Genomic DNA, 18,761 nt, shown 5'->3' on the forward strand with positions numbered 1-18,761 from the left:
TGAAATTGAAGGGGGACAGGTTTAAAACAAACGCAAGGAAATTCTTCTTCACACAGAAGGTGGTGGACACATGGAACACCCTTCCGGAGGCCGTAATAAGAAATAGCACAGTACAGGGTTTCAAGGATGACCTGGATAGGTTCCTGGAGGACAAAGGGATTGAGGGGTACAGATAAGAGCAGTGGAAAGTTTAGAGATAAGTGTTGAGGTAGGCATAAAATTAGTCAAGGATCGCAGATCAGGCAATATGCCTGATGGGCCACCGCGTGAGCGGACCGCCGGGCTAGATGGACCTCTGGTCTGCCCCGGCGGAGGCGACTACTTATGTACTTATGTACTTATGATATTGGGAGCTAATGTAGTTGCCTGATGAAGGTTGTAATTGAGTCAAATTTCTTTAATTTGTAGATTAGTCTAACTGCTGTGTTCTGGATGAGTTGTAGTTTGTGGATTAGAGAAGTGTTGATGCCAAGGTAAGCAGAGTTGCAATAGTTCAGTTGAGGTAGGACCATCATCTGAACGATCAGAGCAAAGTGGTGTGGGTGGAAGTATGATCTTGTGAGTCGCAGTTGATGCATAGTGTTAGAAATTTGTGGTTCCATTGTGAGAGTATCGTCTAAGATGCAGTCTGGTGGATTTTTCCATTATAAGAGTGATGCCTGATGGAAGAGTGAGGTTAGGTATGGCATTCTGTTATGCGGTGCGGAAACCAATGGCTTTGGCCTTAGTGGCGTTCAGTTTCAGCTTGTTGTTCGATGCCCAGGTTTGAATTTTATCTATATTGTTTGAGATTTTTTCAGCAATATTAGGATGGTTATTGGTTATGGGAATGAGGAGGAGGATGTTGTCGGCATACGATAGTACCGTTTCATCTTCCAATTTGATATGACCCAGTGAGCTCATGAATAAGTTGAATAGGATTGGGGATAATGGGGTGCCTTGTGGGACGCCACAGACTGCCTTCCAAGGGTTGGAGTATGATTCTTGCCTTTTGACTAGGTATTCACGATTTTGTAGGAAGTTGGCGAACCGATTCAGTACAGTTCCTGTTATACCGATTTCCGAGGGTTTGATTAGGAGTAATTGGTGGCCACTGAGTCGAAGGCTGCGGAGATATCAAATTGGAGTAATATTGCCTGATGACCCAAACTAAACAACTGTTTGATTTTTGTGATTAGGGTGATGATGAGGAGCTTGGTGGTGTGCTTTTTTCGGAAACCATATTGGGATGTATGAAGGCAGCTAACCCTCTATGTAAGAGGGTTAGCTGCTTGCTGACATGGAATTCGAGGATTTTAGTGAGGACTGGAATGCCAGCAATCGGTCTGTAGTTAGATACTATGGAGAAGTTTGCTTGGACTGTTTTCGGTATAGGGGTTAAGGCTATTTTTCCCATTTCTTTGGGTAGGTGCCCTTGGTTCAAGGAACTATTTAACAGGTTGGTGAGCCAGTTGATGATATGATGCATAGCAGCTGAAAGAAGGTAAGGAGAACAGTTGTCTAGGGGGCTGCTTCATACAGCTAGCTTTGATATTAGCTTATTGGTGTCGGGGATGGATAGGTTAGTGAATGAGGACCAGATCTGGTCTGCTTTTATGTGTTCAGTGTATTCTGTATAGTTGTGTTAGGAAGTGTTTGTTGAGGCTGTCCTAGCAACTTCCAATTGGACCAACTTGACTTTGTTGAGAAAGAAATCTGCAAGTTCTTGGGCTGAGATTTTATTAGAGAAGGTTGCAGATTCTTGGTTTGGGGGGGATGTCAGTTGTCATACTAGACGGAACAGTTTTTTGCTGTCGGTTGTGTTGCTTCCTTTATGTCTGGCATAGTAATTTTTCTTTGTTTCGGATACCGTATTTTTCGCTCCATAAGACACACTTTTTCCACCCCCAAAAAGGGGGTGGAAAAGGGGATGCATCTTATGGAGCAAATACACCTCCGTGTCCCCCCCCCACCCCGGCGTTCTGCTGCTGCTCGTCACCACCCCACCATCTTTGGACTTCTGAGAGGTGGGCAGTGCTGCAGTTCCTGGGGTGGGGCCTTGAGGATCGTTCCTGTGGCAAGTTCAGGGGTGTGTGTGCTAGTGGCACTGGTGTATGGCTTGGGAGGTTAGCCTTTGGTTATTTGGGGTAGTGGGGTGTTGGTAGGTTGGGGTTTACCAGGGTTTGGTGAAGGGTTTTTTTTTGTGCTCCTTATGGCACCTGCTAAAAAGTCTGGTTCCAGGGGAGGGAGGGGTGGTGGAGTTCGGAGGGGTCGTTCTGAAGCGGTGGCAGCGTCTGTTAGCGGATCAGGGAGGAAGAATTGGTGTGGCAGGGAGGAAGAAAGGCTTTGTGGAGCTGCGACAGCAGTGAGCGAGTGGCGGACCAGGGAGGAGGAATCGGTGTGGCAGGGAGGAAGGCATGCAGTCTTCAGTGTGGGAGGGAAGCAGGCAGTCAGGCTTCAGTATGGGAGGAAGGAAGGACAAAAGCTGGAAGGCAGTGAGGGGGAGGGGGCAAGAACTTGGGAAGGAAGGAAGAAGGGAGGGAGGGAATAGAAAGAGACAATTGTTGGGCCTGAGAAAGTAAGGAAGGAAAGAAAGATTATCTAGTGCAACCAAAAATCACCATACAACAAAGGTAGGATTTCAATTTAGTGATCAAAATCTGTCTGTCTGTTTGTCTATTTTTCTAGGGGGCTGGGTTCAGAGGCACAATTTGGTTCAGAATATTTTCTTCTTGGTTTTTCCTCCTCTAAATCTAATAATAATAATAACAGTTTATATACCGCAGGACCATAAAGTTCTATGCGGTTTACAAAGATTAAAAGATGGTACAAATAGATTGAACTTAACAGGGTGGAAGCTAGTGATTAACAGCTCGAGTGATTAGTTATTGAGAAGAAAGAGTTGTACGGGTCAGCTGCCTAGATATTTCAGGAACAGATATGTTTTTAGGCGTTTCCTGAATTCCCCATAAGTAGTAGGCATAAGCAATTGTTCTAAATCTTTACCCCATAATGCTGCCTGATGTGAGAAAAGATGTTGATGATGTCTTTTGAGTTTACATCCTCTAACTGGAGGGGAAATGAAGTTCAAATGTGAGCTTATCTTATGTCTGTTGGCTGAGAAGGAGAAAAGGTCAGTTATGTATTTAGGGGCTAGACCTTATAGTACTTTAAAGCAGAAACAGGCGAACTTAAACTTTACATGTGCCTCCATCGGTACCCAATGCAGCTGTCGGTAGTAAGGTGTCACATGATCAAACTTCTTCAGCCCGAAAATCAGTTTGACTGCGCATTTTGCACTAATTGTAATCGTCGCATATTCTTTTGGGAAATTGCTAAATAGGCGATGTTACAGTAATCAAGTTGACTCAGGATGCATCTTATGGTCATGTGCATCTTATAGAGTGAAAAATACAGTATATTGTCCTTATATTTATTTATGGCTGCTCTCCATTGTGTTCTGGTGTCTTGTTTTTCCTCCATTTCCTCTCTAGACATCTGCATAGTTGTTTGTCTAATCTTAAGGACTCCGTAAACCAGGGCAAAGTTCGGTTTGATTTTATTATGCATAGGTGGAGGGGGGGGATACAGTATCTAGGGTTTTGGATATGATTTTGTTCCAGTTGAATATCATTGAGGTGGTGTTATTCGAGGGGGAGGGGAGTGATTTTGACACTATATTCCAGAAGAAATCAAGTCTTGTTTTCCTGCGGACTAGTCTTGTGTCTTTGGTGGCTTTGGAATTCTGGTCTATGTTGGTTAAGTTTAGGCAGAATTTTAGGAGATAGTGATCTGCCCAGGGAACTGGGAACCATTTAGCCCCACTGACTATGTTAGGGGGAGAGGATGCAAACAGGTCTAGGGTATGGCCTTTTTCATGGGTGGGGCCTAAAGGTGTGATTGTGATTTGGCAGTCAAGTAGAGACTATGACGGGAACTCCCCGCAGCCATTTTCTATGAGTTATCTGCACAGGACAGGAGCGTAGGAAGATCGCTCCTGCCCCGAAAGCCCGCTAGACCAGCAGGTAACCTAAGATCTCTTAAAGCCCTATCTCTTTATACTCTAACCGATTTGTAACCAAGAACTCTCAAGCCTTCTCAGTATTCTACTTACATGTATTCGATGACTTTACAGTGTGCCTATTTTCGCTAATTGTTCCAGCTCCTCTTATCTCTATATCCTACTTAGATGTATTCAATGACTTTACATTGTACCTATCATCGCTGATTGTCCAGCTCTTCTTATTATAAACTGCCTCGAACTATTAAAGCTTTGGCGGTATATAAGAATAAAATTATTATTATTATTATTACAAGGTCATGACTAGTCATGCTGCCTTGCTCAAAACCTCTTCCTGCAATATAACACTTTAGCTTTTTAATTGCAGGGCACAATACTTTTAGATTTTGACCTCCCCTTCTCAGCAAACACTTTTGCCACATGAGGACTCCTAGCAGAGCTCCATGCCCTCCTCACTGGCTACTCCAGCACTCTCTTCTGACTCCATTTCAAAAGAGCTTAGCTCCTCATTCATCTCAAATTGCTCCATATCAAACTCCACAATATCTTCTGCTTTAAAGGCTTTTACCTGGGAGTCCTGAGTCTGCAGTTTGCTGCTTTGAGATGGAGAAAAACTCTTTTCCATGGCAGTCAAAGTTGTCTTGGGAGATGGTGTGTGTTTCCTCCTACTCTGACCTCATTAGCTGAGTTCCCCTGCCTCATGTCAGCAGCATTCTGGCTTTTCCTCAGCTAAGACCTCTCTCACTTGGGCTGGTTGTGTTAGCTGTTCCAGCCCCTGTCTTTATTCCTCCCTGATTAAGGCATGCTGGGACTTGTAGTTCCCTGCCTTTCCCTATTATCAACTGCTTTGGGAAAGCTGATCATATATTAGGTGTCTTTGTAACCTTAGAACTAGGAAGGAAGGAAGGCTTTGCCTCTGCAGTGCTTTAGGCATAATTTTAGGGGCCGATGCTTCAGCAATGAGTGCTTTGCCCTTATCTGTATCCTCATTTTCTGAGTGCTGCAGGGCTTCCTTTAAAGTCACAGGGGTGTCACTGTGACAACACACACACACACACACACACAAATATACATTCATACTCTCCCTGTACCTGGATTTATACACACATTTATACACACAATCTGTAGATACACACACATTCTCTGTACATACAGTACATTCATATACACAGCTTTTCTTTTAGGCACCAGATTCTGTAAAGTTTAACAAGATTTCTACTTGTTTCTTCAAACGGTAGCATTAAGGGATGTTAAGTGTAACGTTTTACTTTTGGATTTCTGTAGGTTTAATGATGATGACTTCTTCACTGAGAAATGTACTTATTACCAAAGTACACAGACATTCAGCTGCAGACTGAAAAACAGAGAGGAAGACGATTCAACTTATGTGGTCTCCATCTGTGTCATGAACAACGTTGATAGCCAATCCAGCAATAAGGAAATGTTCACAGGAAACAATATCCGTACGTAATGTGTGCAGTGAGAAAAACACATAGTTACATCTATGAACCCCAACAGGCAGCATGGGGAAAACATTATTACAGTTCACAAGCTTGAAATCAGATGGTAAGCAAAGGAGCCTGCACAGTACCAGAAGCGGATTCATGACACTTCTGGAAGCAGGAAAAAAAGACAGTCATGTGTATGTATGTGGAGAATGTATTTGTTGCTTTTTTTTGGTATTCCCATTCCCTGAAGGAAGCTTCTTGATCCTTCTACTATCTTCCTTCTCAGATGTGTTCTGCTCACCTTGTTTCTCTTAATGAATTGTAAAGGGTATCCCATAATAGCGGAACCTGGAGCGGCCTGCTTTCCCAATGCAAACACTTCCCCCCACCAAACATACCTCTAACCATTCCCAATGAGACACTCACTCCTATGTGGTAAAACTTGGCCACAGCCCTGTTTATTGCAAATTAACATATATCTTAAATAACATATTAATATATTTAAACAAACACAATGGTATCATCATAATGACCTTGATCCCGAGCTACAGTAACAATTTAAATGGCCCCCGACCCCGCCGTCCAAACAAGGGTCCGAGGGGTGGCATGTCCCCACATACCCCATTGTCCAGGGTCATCCGACCCACCAGGCACAGCTCCCAGCCGGCCCACCTCTCATCCCTTGATGAGCCCAGCAGCCAGTAGCTCAGGATACTGCCACCCTAGCTACCTTAACACCCTCCCAATGAGATTGCAGGCAGGCGGGCAGGAAAGCTGCCTCAGAGGACCAGGAAACCGCTAGGACTCGATGGGCTATAGCCCTTTTCTGCCGTCAATTTCTATGTTTCTATGATCCTCTGAGAACCCTCCCCCCTATACCCCCTACTACAATTCCCTACGGCCACGGCCTCCCGCCAATCAGTGGTCAATTCCCACGGCGGGAAGACCTCCACCACTGAAGCGGTCCCTACCACCCTCCTACTCTAGCCTAACCCTCCCCCCCTTTCTTGTCCTGACAGGTGACCTCGCAGGCCTCCCAGTTCCGCGTTAGCAGTCGCCCGTCGAGACGGGGCTATCGGGCTTTCCATTCTCAAAATTGAACATAGTTTATCATTCAGTGGGTGAGAATATACATACCTACTCATTGGTATTCTGAATACATCAAGGCTCTGGTGCTGCTGGGAGCTTCCATTTTGCCTGTCACCTGGAAGAAAAACTTCCTGGAGGACATAAGATTGTTGTGCTGCCAGAGAAACAGCATCCTCAAGATGAAATTTTAGTTCAAAGCCTGCCTAATTTCAAAACATCACCAAATGCTCTTATACTCTGCAAATGCTCCACACAGTTCTATGCGAATTACAAACAATAAAAACAAGGCAATCCCTGGAAAGTAACAATCAGAATTTGTCAGTATTTGCACTTTTCTTTTAATGCTGCCCCTCTGGCGTTTAGAAACATGATGGCAGATAAAGGCCAAATAGCTCATCCAGTCTGCCCATCCGCAGTAACCATTATCTCTTCCTCTTTCTAAGAGATCCCGCAGGCTTTCTTGAATTCAGACACAGTCTCTGCCTCCACTACCTCTTCCGTGAGACTGTTCCATGCATCTATCACCCTTTCTATAAAAAAGTATTTCCTTAGATTACTAATGAGCCTATCACCTCTTCACTTCATCCTATGCCCTCTCATTCCAGAGCTTTCTTTCAAATGAAAGAGACTCGACTCATGCATATTTATATTATGTAGGTATTTAGACGTCTCTATCATATCTCCCCTCTCCCACCTTTCTTCCAAAGTATACAGATTGAGATCTCTAAGTCTGTCCCCATACGCTTTATGATGAAGATCACGCACCATTTTGCTAGCCTTTCTCTGGGCCAACTCCATCCTTTTTATATCTTTTTGAAGGTCTCACCTAAGTCTTATACAGGGGCATCAATACCTCATTTTTCCTACTGACCATACCTCTCCCTATGCACCCTTCTAGCTTTTGCGGTCACCTTTTCAACCTGTTTGGCCACCTTACAATCATCACATACAATCACATCAAAGTCTTGCTCTTCTGTCGTGCATATAAGTTCTTCACCCCCTAAACTGTACTGTTGCCTTGGGTTTTTGCAGTCCAAATGTATGACCTTGAATTTCTTAGCATTAAATCTTAGCTGCCAAATTTCAGACCATTCGTCAAACTTCATTTGGTCTTTCTTCATATTATTCACACCATCCTGGGTATCTACTCTATTGCAGATTTTGGTATCATCCGCAAAGAGACGAATCTTACCCGACAGCCCTTCAACAATATCGCTATAAATATGTTAAAAAGAACAGGCTCAAGAACAGAACCTTGAGGCACACCACTGGCAACATCCCTTTCCTCAGAGAGATCTCCATTGATCACTACCCTCTGTCGCCTTCCACTCAACCAGTTCTTGACCCAGCCCATCACTTTGAGACCCATCCCAAGGACACTCAGTTTATTTATTAGACTTCTGTGTGGAAGTCTGTCAAAGGATTTGCTAAAATCTAATTATACCACATCTAGTGTACTCCCTCTATCCAATTCTCTGGTCACCCAGTCAAAGAAATTAATCAGATTTATCTGACAAGACCTACCACTAGTGAATCCATGTTGCCTCCAGTCTTGTAATCCACAGGATTCCAGAAACTTCACCATTCTCTGTTTTAAAAGCGTTTCCATTAATTTTATTACCACAGAAGTCAGATTTAATTGCTTGTAATTCCCTACTTCTTCCTTACTTCCACTTTTGTGGAGAGGGACCACATCCGCTCTTCTTCAGTCCTCCGGTACCACTCCCTACTGTGGACACTTATTGAAAAGGTCAGTCAGCAGAGCCACCAGAACGTCCCTAAGTTCCTTCAGCACCCTCGGCCCCATTGCTTTGTCTACCTTTATTTTAGCTAGCTCCTTACAAACACAACCCTCCTTCAGGGTCTACCACTCCTCCATTCCTATTCACGTTTGTCTTCTGCAGTCCCACTCCCAGTGCTTCAGCCAAAAACACAGAACAGAACAGAAATATTTGTTAAGCTATTCAGCCTTTTCTTTATCAGCTTCTACATATTCCTCCCTTTCACCTTTGAGTCTCACAATGCCATTTTTACACTTCTTCCTATCACTAATATATCTAAACAAAGTCTTGTCTCCTCGTTTTACAGTGTTAGCTATTTTTTCTCCCATTTGTATCTTTGCTTTCCTGACTACATGACCAGCCTCTCTTGACTTTTCCAGATATTTTTGCCTGTTTTCCTCTTTCTGTGATCTTTTATAGTTTATGAAAGCTAACTTCTTATTCCTTACCTTCTCAGCTACTACTTTTGAGAACCAAAGGTGCCTTCTTTTCCTTTTACTTACTTGCCTCACAAAAATGTTTGTCGCCCTTACAATCGCTCCCATCCAGATAATTCTTCGACGTAAACCCCCATCCGAACAAAGTTAGTTTTTTTAAAAGTCTAGAACCTTTGCTTTTGCATGAACCCTCTCTATACCTATCTTAATATTAAACCATACTGTGCAGTGATCACTGGATGTCAGATGATCACCCACTGTAACATCAGAAACGTTTTCCCCGTTTGTAAGCACTAGGTCCAGTATGACCCCATCCTCTGTGGGTTCCATTACCAACTGCTGGAACAGTTCTTCTTGTAGAGAATCCAGGATCTTCCTACTTCTAGAAGATCCTGGAATTGAGATACCCAATCAACATCCGGCATGTTAAAATCACCTATTAGTTTGATCTGGGATATGTCCTTACTCATTCCTCAGCAAGGGCTGGCCAGAGGCACAGTGACAGCACATCTATTGAGGAGCTGAGCTTAACTCCTAGGCCAAGCATTCCATTTCCTGGACTAGTTGGGGAGTCCTTAAAGGAGTCACCATAATTACAACAGAGTTAGGGCATAAGATTTCAGAGTGGTGACGGAATCCTGCTATGTGGCCATGCACTTCTGTTCCAACGATTACATAGAAACATAGAAATAGACGGCAGATAAGGGCCACGGCCCATCCAGTCTGCCCACCGCAATGACCCTTCCCCACCTAACTCAGTGAATAGATCCCACGTATATATCCCATTTGGCCTTAAAATCAGGCACGCTGCTGGCCTCAGTGACCTGAAGTGGAAGATTATTCCAGCGGTCAACCACTCTCTCAGTGAAAAAGAATTTCCTGGTGTCACTGTGCAGTTTCCCTCCCCTGATTTTCCACGGGTGCCCCCTGGTTGCCGTGGGACCCTTGAGAAGGAAGATATCTTCTTCCACTTCGATGCGACCCGTGAGATACTTGAACGTCTCGATCATGTCTCCCCTCTCTCTGCGTTTCTCGAGTGAGTAGAGCTGTAACTTATCCAGCCTTTCCTCGTAAGGGAGATCCTTGAGACCCGCGATCATCTGGGTTGCCATTCTCTGCACCGACTCTAGTCTCAGCACATCTTTTCGGTAATGCGGCCTCCAAAATTGCACACAGTACTCCAGGTGTGGTCTCACCATGGATCTATACAATGGCATAATGACTTCAGGCTTACGGCTGACGAAACTCCTGCATATGCAACCTATGATTTGCCTTGCTTTGGAGGAAGCTTGCTCCACTTGATTGGCAGCCTTCATGTCCTCACTGACGATCACCCCTAGGTCACGCTCTGCTTCAGTTCTTGTTAGGATCTCGCCATTTAGGGTATAAGTCTTGCATGGATTTTGGCTGCCCAGGTGCATGACTTTGCATTTCTTGGCATTGAAGCTGAGTTGCCAGGACCTAGACCAGCGCTCCAGTAGTAGTAGGTCGTGCATCATGTTGTCGGGCATTGAGTTTTTGTCTGTTGTACTCTTGGCCACTACATTGCTTAGTTTGGCGTCATCAGCGAATAATGTTATTTTACCTCGTAGACCTTCTGTCAAGTCTCTTATGTAGATGTTGAACAGGATCGGGCCCAGGACGGAGCCCTGTGGCACTCCACTGATCACCTCCGTCGTTTCGGAGGGGGTGCCATTCACCATTACCCTCTGAAGCCTACCCTCAAGCCAGTTCCCAATCCATTTCGTCAGCGTGTCGCCCAATCCTATAGAACTCATTTTGCTCTGCAACCTGCGGTGTGGTACGCTATCGAATGCTTTGCTGAAGTCCAGGTATACGATGTCCAGGGACTCCCCAACATCCAGCTTTCTCGTCACCCAGTCAAAGAAGCCGATCAGGTTGGATTGGCAGGATCTCCCCTTAGTAAATCCATGTTGACGGGGATCACGTAGATTGGACTATAACATAAGGCAAAATCCCCAGGACATTATGAAATGAAGATTCATAATGATGAATTCCAATAGAGTTTGGTTCTGATTGAGCTGGGATCCTAAAAGAAGCAGCAAAAAAAATCTGCTGAGCTAAAACACACACACACAAAGTCCAAGACTGCGTTCAATATTGGTCGCCGTACCTCAAGAAGGACATGGCGGTGCTTGAGAGAGTCCAAAGGAGAGCAACGAAACTGGTAAGAGGGCTGGAACACTGCCCATATGCCGAGAGGTTGGACAGGCTGGGGCTCTTCTCTCTGGAAAAAAGGAGGCTCAGGGGTGATATGATAGAGACCTTCAAGATCATGAGGGGCATAGAGAGGGTGGATAGGGACAGATTCTTCAGGCTGAAGGGGTCAACAGGCACGAGGGGGCATTCGGAGAAACTGAAGGGAGATAGGTTCAGAACAAATGCAAGGAAGTTTTTCTTCACCCAAAGGGTCGTGGACACTTGGAATGCGCTACCGGAGGAAGTGATCAGGCAGAGTACGGTACAGGGATTCAAACAAGGATTGGACGGATTCCTGAGGGATAGGGGGATCGTGGGATACTGAGAGAGGTGCTGGGATGTAACACAGGTATAGAAAGCAAACCAAGTAATAAGTATAGAAATCCGACCAGGTCGTGCATGTGCAAGACCGGAGGGTTAGGACTTCGATGGGAAGATAAAACTCAATGGGAAACCAAGGTGGCAAGGGGGCCCCTTCTGGTGTCTCAGACAGGCCGTGACCTGTAAGGGCCGCCGCGGGAGCGGACTGCTGGGCAGGATGGACCTGAGGTCTGACCCAGCGGAGGCACTGCTTATGTTCTTATGTTCTTAAGACAAAACTTAGCTATGAGAAGTCTTGACTCAACTTAGTACTGTTCTTTATTTCAATGATAAGCAAGCTACAGTCATGTTATCTGAGAAATTCTTCAGGTGTCTTTACTGTAGTGAGCAGGCCTCAGAGTATGACTACATTTAATTTCTCTACAGTTCAACCTGACCCCCCAACAAATGTCACAGTGAAAGCAGTTGAGAGATCCCCCCAGAAGTTAATTGTGACATGGAGTTACCCACTGACTTGGAGAAATAATTATTACAGGCTTAAATTCAAGATCCGATACCGGGCAGAGTATTCAGTGGTATTCACAGTGGTAAGTTCATCAATTTTTCTCTCTCTTCTTCCATTCCTTTTGGGTCACTGTTTTTCCACTATCTTTTTCTCTTTCACATTTTTGCTACTTTCTTCTTCACTATGCCACAAAGAACAGGAAACTTACAGGAGACCTGCTTATAGGCTTTGTGCCCCTTGATTTGTGATTATGAGAGTCTAATTTACAATGGAAAAAAATAGGCTTAGAAAATCACACTTTTTAAGTTTGTTGCTGTATCTGTGCACACTTGAAGGTATCCTATACATATGAAGGGACATTTTCAATAGTGCATCTAAGTCCAACTTTGGACATTTCCCATAAGATGTCCAATCGTCAGGGTGGGGAAATGTCCATTTTGGAAACTGCTAGACGTCCAAATTTATTTTTGAAAATGATCTAGTCGCCATATCTCAAAAAAGATATAGCGGAATTAGAAAAGGTATAGAAAAGAGTGACAAAAATGATAAAAGGAAAGGGACCCGAATTATTGGAAACTTCTGAGGAAACACTTGTGAAACCAGCAACGTTATTAGTAACAGTGGCGTTAGCGCCTGATAAGAACTGGATAATGAGGTTATTTTTTAAGAATAAGTCAAAAAAATTTTGGGGACAAAAAATATTAATGTTTCCTGATGTCTCCAAAGATACTCAGAGAAGAAGAAGAGAATTTTTGTTGATGAGACCAGCAGTAACTTCTATTGGTGGTGTTTTTTTCCTGTGCTACCTATGCAAATGCATAATTAGATATAAATCCTATAAATATGTTTTCTTCGATCCATCCCAGCTGACTGGATTTTTGACTCTAAAACGCCTTGATAAAGAATAAGACATAACAACTTCTAAATGTAGAATTAATCTCCTACCATTATAGGTTGTCTTCTTTCTCCTTTTAATATATGTTCCTAATATTATGTTTAGTCACTTAATGAATTTTGGAATCTTTAATGAGGACTTGAGAATGACAGAATTGTTTGATTTCCTGAAGTTTGATTTGGTATTTTCCTTTGATTTGTGATTTTATTTCTATCAGTCTTTCTGTTCATGATGATTATGCTTGGAACTGAATTTTGGAAAATTAAATAAATAATAATAAAAGAAAAGGGATGACTTCCCTATGAGGAAAGGCTAAAGCGACTAAGGCTCTTCAGCTTGAAGAAGAGATGGCTTAGGGGTGATATGATAGAGGTCTCTAAAATACTGAGTGGAGTGGAAAGGGTAGATGTGAATCGCTTATTCACTCTTTCCAAAAATACTAGGACTAGGACTGGAATTTGTTGCCAGAGAATGTGGTGATAGCAGTTAGCTTAGTGGGGTTTAAAAAAGGTTTGGATAATTTCCTATAAGAGAAGTCCATAGGCCATTATTGAGATGGCTTGGGGAAATCCACTGTTTATTCCTAGAATAAGCAGCATAAAATCTGTTTTACAATTTGGGATCTAACTAGGTACTTGGGATCTGGGTTGGCCACTGTTGGAAACAGAATTCTGGGCTTGATGGACCTTTGGTCTGTCTCAGTATGGCAATTCTTATGTTCTTATGTCTTGTCCCTTAGGATGTCTAACTTTTATGGTAATTTCTGAATACAAAAACGTCGAAGTTCATAACATCCAATCAAGGCCATATGGACGTGGGAGGAATCAGCATCTTAATGGACTGGCCAAACAAACATACCAACAGGGCAGTAAGGCACCTTAGGGGGCACTGCTATGAACTTCACATAAAGAACATAACAACATAAGAATTGCCGCTGCTGGATCAGACCAGTGGTTCATCGTGCCCAGCAGTCCGCTCCTGCGGCGGCCCCTAGGTCAAAGACCAGTGCCCTGAGACCAGCCCTACCTGCGTACATTCCGGTTCAGTAGGAACTTGTCTAACTTTGTCTTGAATCCCTGGAGGGTGTTTTCCCCTATAACAGCCTCCGAAAGAGCATTCCAGTTTTCTACCACTCTCTGGGTAAAGAAGAACTTTCCTAGGTTTGTACGGAATCTATCCTCTTTTAACTTTAGAGAGTGCCCTCTCGTTCTCCCTACCTTGGAGAGGGTGAACAACCTGTCTTTATCTACTAAGTCTATTCCCTTCAGTAACTTGAATGTTTTGATCATGTCCCCTCTCAGTCTCCTCTTTTCAAGGGAGAAGAGGCCCAGTTTCTCTAATCTCTTGCTGTACGGCAACTCCTCCAGCCCCTTAACCATTTTAGTTGCTGTTCTCTGGACCCTTTCGAGTACTACCGTGTCCTTCTTCATGCACGGCGACCAGTGCTGGACGCAGTATTCCAGGTGAGGGTGTACCATGGCCCGGTACAGCGGCATGATAACCTTTACCAGAACTCCCATATGGTGAGCCCTCCAAAACTCCCCAAAAACCTACTATACCCACCTGTCCACCACCTCAATAGCCTTTATGGCTGCAGGTCTCACATAAAGGCAGTATAGTAGGTTTTAGGTGGGTTTTGGTGGGCTAATACTTTCCACCATAAATGTAGTGGGTAGCTTGGGACATGGGCCTGGGTCACCCTGTCTATGGTTCACTGCCCACCATGTTACTCCAGCCACCTCCTTGCTACTCTACTAGGATGTCCCATAATCTGGAAGCTTCGGTCCATTAGAGCATATTTTGATGTTTCATCATTTAGAATCCTAGTACAATCCCTTATACTGAGTCAACTAGATTATTGCAATATCGCCTACATGGCAATTTCCCAGAAGAATATGCGGCAATTACAATTGGTACAAAATGCGGCAGTCAAGCTAATTTTTGGGTTGAAGAAGTTCGATTATGTAACACCTTCCTACCGACTTCTACATTGGCTACCGATGGAGGCACGAGTGAAGTTTAAGATCGGATGCTTTTGCTTTAAGGCACTATTCGGTTTAGCCCCTAAATATATAACTGACCTCTTCTCTTTCTCAAACAACAGACATAAGAGAAGCTCACACTCGAATTTTGTTTCCCCACCGGTTAAAGGATGTAAATTTAAAAAACACCATCAACATCTTCTCTCACATCAAGCGGCATTATGGGGCAAAGATCTGGAACAATTGCTCATGCCTACTACTTATGGGAAATTTAGAAAACACCTAAAAACATACCTGTTCCTGAAGTATTTAGGCAACTAACCTGTACAATCCTACTCCTCAATAACTGATCTCTAGCGATGTTAATAACTAGCTTCTAACCTTGTTAATTCTAATTAATTTGTAACATCTTTTAACCATTGTAAACCGCATAGAAATTCACGGTCCTGTGGTATATAAACTGTAATTATTATTATTATTATAATATCTGCACATATCATAGAGGCTGGTATGTACTGTTTCTTTCACATCTTTAGGTGGGATGAAGGGGGATCAATGACTACTGAGGGAGTGAGTGTGTATTGGGGGGCATGCTTTCATCCCTCCAGTGATTATCTGGTCAGTTTGGGTATCTTTATGGCACTTAGATGATTTGAAAACAGGTCTAACTCTGAATATCCAAATGATATCCTGGATGTTTTGAAAAATGGTTTGATTATCCCTGCAAAATGTCCAAGTCCAAGTCCAACACTACCAACATATAAGAGATGGCATGAAAAGCCAAAAAATTAGCTAAAGCAGAAACCAAAAATGGCTTACTTGTAACAGGTAATAGGTGTTAATTGTATATGAGAGGAAAAAGGATCTCAGAAAGCCACTCAGAGACTGATGAAATAACAAAGATTTAAGACTGAGACTTATCAGTTCCAGATTTCGATCATGGATCCTATAAAAAGCCTCTCATATTTTCAGAAACACCAACCTAATGTATAAATAAATTTATACAAAAATTATGCTACCTTGCTGTGTGTTTCTTTTACATTATTATCCTTGACATCGGAGATAAGTTCATAGGCACTTATTAGGTTTAGCATTTCATTGGCTGACTATCTTGAGTTTGTTACCTTTTATTTATAAGGTTTCCTCTATAACCATACTACTGTTGCCATGTGCATTTAGATCTGCTTTAAGTGTTACAGACTAAGCAGTAAGGATAACTAAGTAAGCAGTATGACTATGGATGACTAAGTAAGCAGTAAGGACAACTAAGTAGTAAGGAGACCCGGGAAACTACAGACCGGTGAGTCTGACATTGGTACCGGGAAAGATGTTAAAGGTGCTGATAAAGGACCGCATCATTGATCACCTTGAAGGACACAGTCTGATTAGGACCAGCCAGCACGGTTTCAGCAAAGGCAGATCTTGTTTGACAAACTTGCTGCACTTCTTCGAGGGAGTAAACAAGCAGATAGACAAGGGCAACCTGGTCGACATTGTATATCTGGATTTTCAGAAGGTGTTTGACAAGGTTCCAAATGAACGACTACTTTGGAAAATTGTGAGCCATGGAATCGAGGGTGAAATCCGTGGATTAAAAACTGGCTGGAGCATAGGAAACAGAGAGTGGGGGTAAATAGACAATACTCGGATTGGAAGAGCATCACCAGTGGGGTGCCGCAGGGCTCGGTGCTTGGACCCGTGCTCTTCAACATCTTTATAAATGATCTGGACATAGGTACGACGAGTGAGGTGATTAAATTTGAGGATGATATGAAGTTATTCAGAGTAGTGAAGATGCAGGGGGATTGCGAAAATCTACAACGTGACATAATCAGGCTAGAGGAATGGGCATCAACATGGCAGATGAGGTTCAACATGGATAAGTGTATAGTGATGCATGTCGGTAACAAAAATCTCATGCACAAATACAGGATGTCCGGGGAGGTACTTGGAGAGACCTCCCAGGAAAGAGACTTGGGAGTTCTGATCGATAAAGCCGTCCACACAATGTGTGGTGGCGGCAAAAAGATGAACCGAATGCTAAGAATGATAAAGAAGGGGATCATGAACAGATCGGAGAAGGTTATCATGCTGCTGTACCGGGCCATGGTGTGCCCTCACCTGGAGTGCTGCGTCCAGCACTGGTCACTGTACATGAAGAAGGACACGGTACTACTTGAAAGGGTCCAGAGAAGAGCGACTAAGATGGTTAAGGGGCTTGGAGGAGTTGCCGTACAGCAAAAGATTAGAGAAATTGGGCCTATTCTCCTTCGAGCAGAGGAGATTGAGAGGGGGACATGATCGAAACATTAAAGTTACTGAAGGGAATAGACTTACTAGATAAGGACAGGTTGTTTACCCTCTCCAAGGTAGGGAGAATGAGAGGGCACTCTTTAAAATTGAAAGGGGATAGATTCCATACAAACATAAGGAAGTTCTTCTTCACCTAGAGAGTGGTAGAAAACTGGAACACTCTTCTAGAGTGTGTCATAGGGGAAAACACCCTTCAGGGATTCAAGACAAAGTTAAACAAGTTCCTGCTGAACTGGAACTTATGCAAGTAGGGCTAGTCTCAGTTAGGGCACTGGTCTTTGACCAGAGGGTCGCCGCGTGAGCGGACTGCTGGGCACGATGGACCACTGGTCTGACCCAGTAGTGGCAATTCTTATGTTCTTATGTCTTTCAATTATTAACACATCAAGAGTATAAAACCAAAATAGAAAAAAGAAAACACAAGATAATAGTGTAAAAGAAACACACAACACACAGCAAGATAGCATAATTTTTGTATAAATTTATTTACACATTAGGTTGGTGTTTCTGAAAATATGAGATTTTTTAAAATAGGATCCATGATCAAAATCTGGAACTGATAAATCTCCGACTTAAATCTTTGTTATTTCATCAATCTCTGAGCAGGTTTCTGAGATCCTTTTTCCTCTCATATTCAAGTGCTAAGCCCACCCAAAACCCGTCCTTTACATGCCCCCTTAACATTTAGACGTCCTGGAGGGTGAATACCCTGCAAGACATCTATAAACGTAGTTTAAAAAATCAGCACTTGTCCATTTTGGCAATTAAAATGTCCAAGTACAATTTTATGCCATTTTTTTTGGATATCTGCATTTTTTGAAAATGAGCCCCATAGTCACAGTACTTATGTTCATGTTGCCTCTAGGTTTACAGTCAGAAAACTTCCATCTTGATCACAGATGCATGGATGGACAAAAATAACATAATCCAGGTGCAGGCACGTGAAGAGTTTGATCATGGCTCATGGAGTACCTGGAGCCATGAGGTCACGGGCATACCTTGGACAGGTAGCATGGGGTAGATGCATTTGACTGGGTAATAATATAGTCCTTTGCTTTGGGTAATGCTTCCTTGCTGTTTGGGGAAAGAATGAGCTTTGCTTATGTTCAGGATACAGAGCAGCTTTTGTAATACTTGAAATTCTTGGAGGGAAAGGTTTGGTTTTGCTTTATTTTCAAAGCATATGGATGTCTCAAAGTGCCCAAAGGGGCATCCATGTGCTTGGACTATCCACATCCTGATTTTGCAAAGGCAGATAAGAGATGTTCAACACTGCAGTATGTCCAAATGGCAAGGGGTGGGGGGGTGGGGGTTGGGCAGGGTCCAAACTCAGGATGTCCAACAGTGATTACTGAATGGGAAGAAATAACCAAGCCTAAAAAGAAGGATATTTGTCCTAAGTTGGACCTCTGTCAGTCATGTCTAGGGTACAAAAAAAATGTTCTGATTGAGGGTTTAAGACATGCTCCCTTCCCTCTCCTCTGAAAGTGAAAATTTATGACAATTTCAGGCATTATGGGTGTTTTTAGCAAAGCATGAATTAGTCTGAGGAGTAACCTTAGTACACTGGACTGTGGTTTAAATTCCACTTTAGATCTTTTATTTATTTTTATTCTGAGCCCTCGAGAAACATAAAAATACCTTCTATACTTAAATATACAAGACATCTGCAATCTAAAGGCTACTGAAGGGTACATAGACGAAACTGCGTAAGAGAAAGCCTTACGGACAATGGAGCGCAAACAATCGCACGCAGGACATCTATGCACT

General features: G+C 43.2%; 1 protein-coding gene across 1 annotated transcript in view; it reads left to right on the forward strand.

Annotated features, from left to right (window-relative positions):
- IL6R (interleukin 6 receptor) overlaps positions 1-18,761 on the forward strand; it is an 82,310-nt gene that overhangs the window by 24,362 nt on the left and 39,187 nt on the right. Inside the window, exons 4-6 of the mRNA XM_033925695.1 lie at positions 5,285-5,463; positions 11,723-11,883; positions 17,857-17,998. Of these exons, the coding sequence (XP_033781586.1) occupies positions 5,285-5,463; positions 11,723-11,883; positions 17,857-17,998 (482 nt within the window). The remainder of the gene's footprint in view (positions 1-5,284; positions 5,464-11,722; positions 11,884-17,856; positions 17,999-18,761) is intronic.

Source organism: Geotrypetes seraphini, chromosome 16 (genome assembly GCF_902459505.1).
Source record: "Geotrypetes seraphini chromosome 16, aGeoSer1.1, whole genome shotgun sequence".
Lineage (NCBI taxonomy): Eukaryota > Metazoa > Chordata > Amphibia > Gymnophiona > Dermophiidae > Geotrypetes > Geotrypetes seraphini.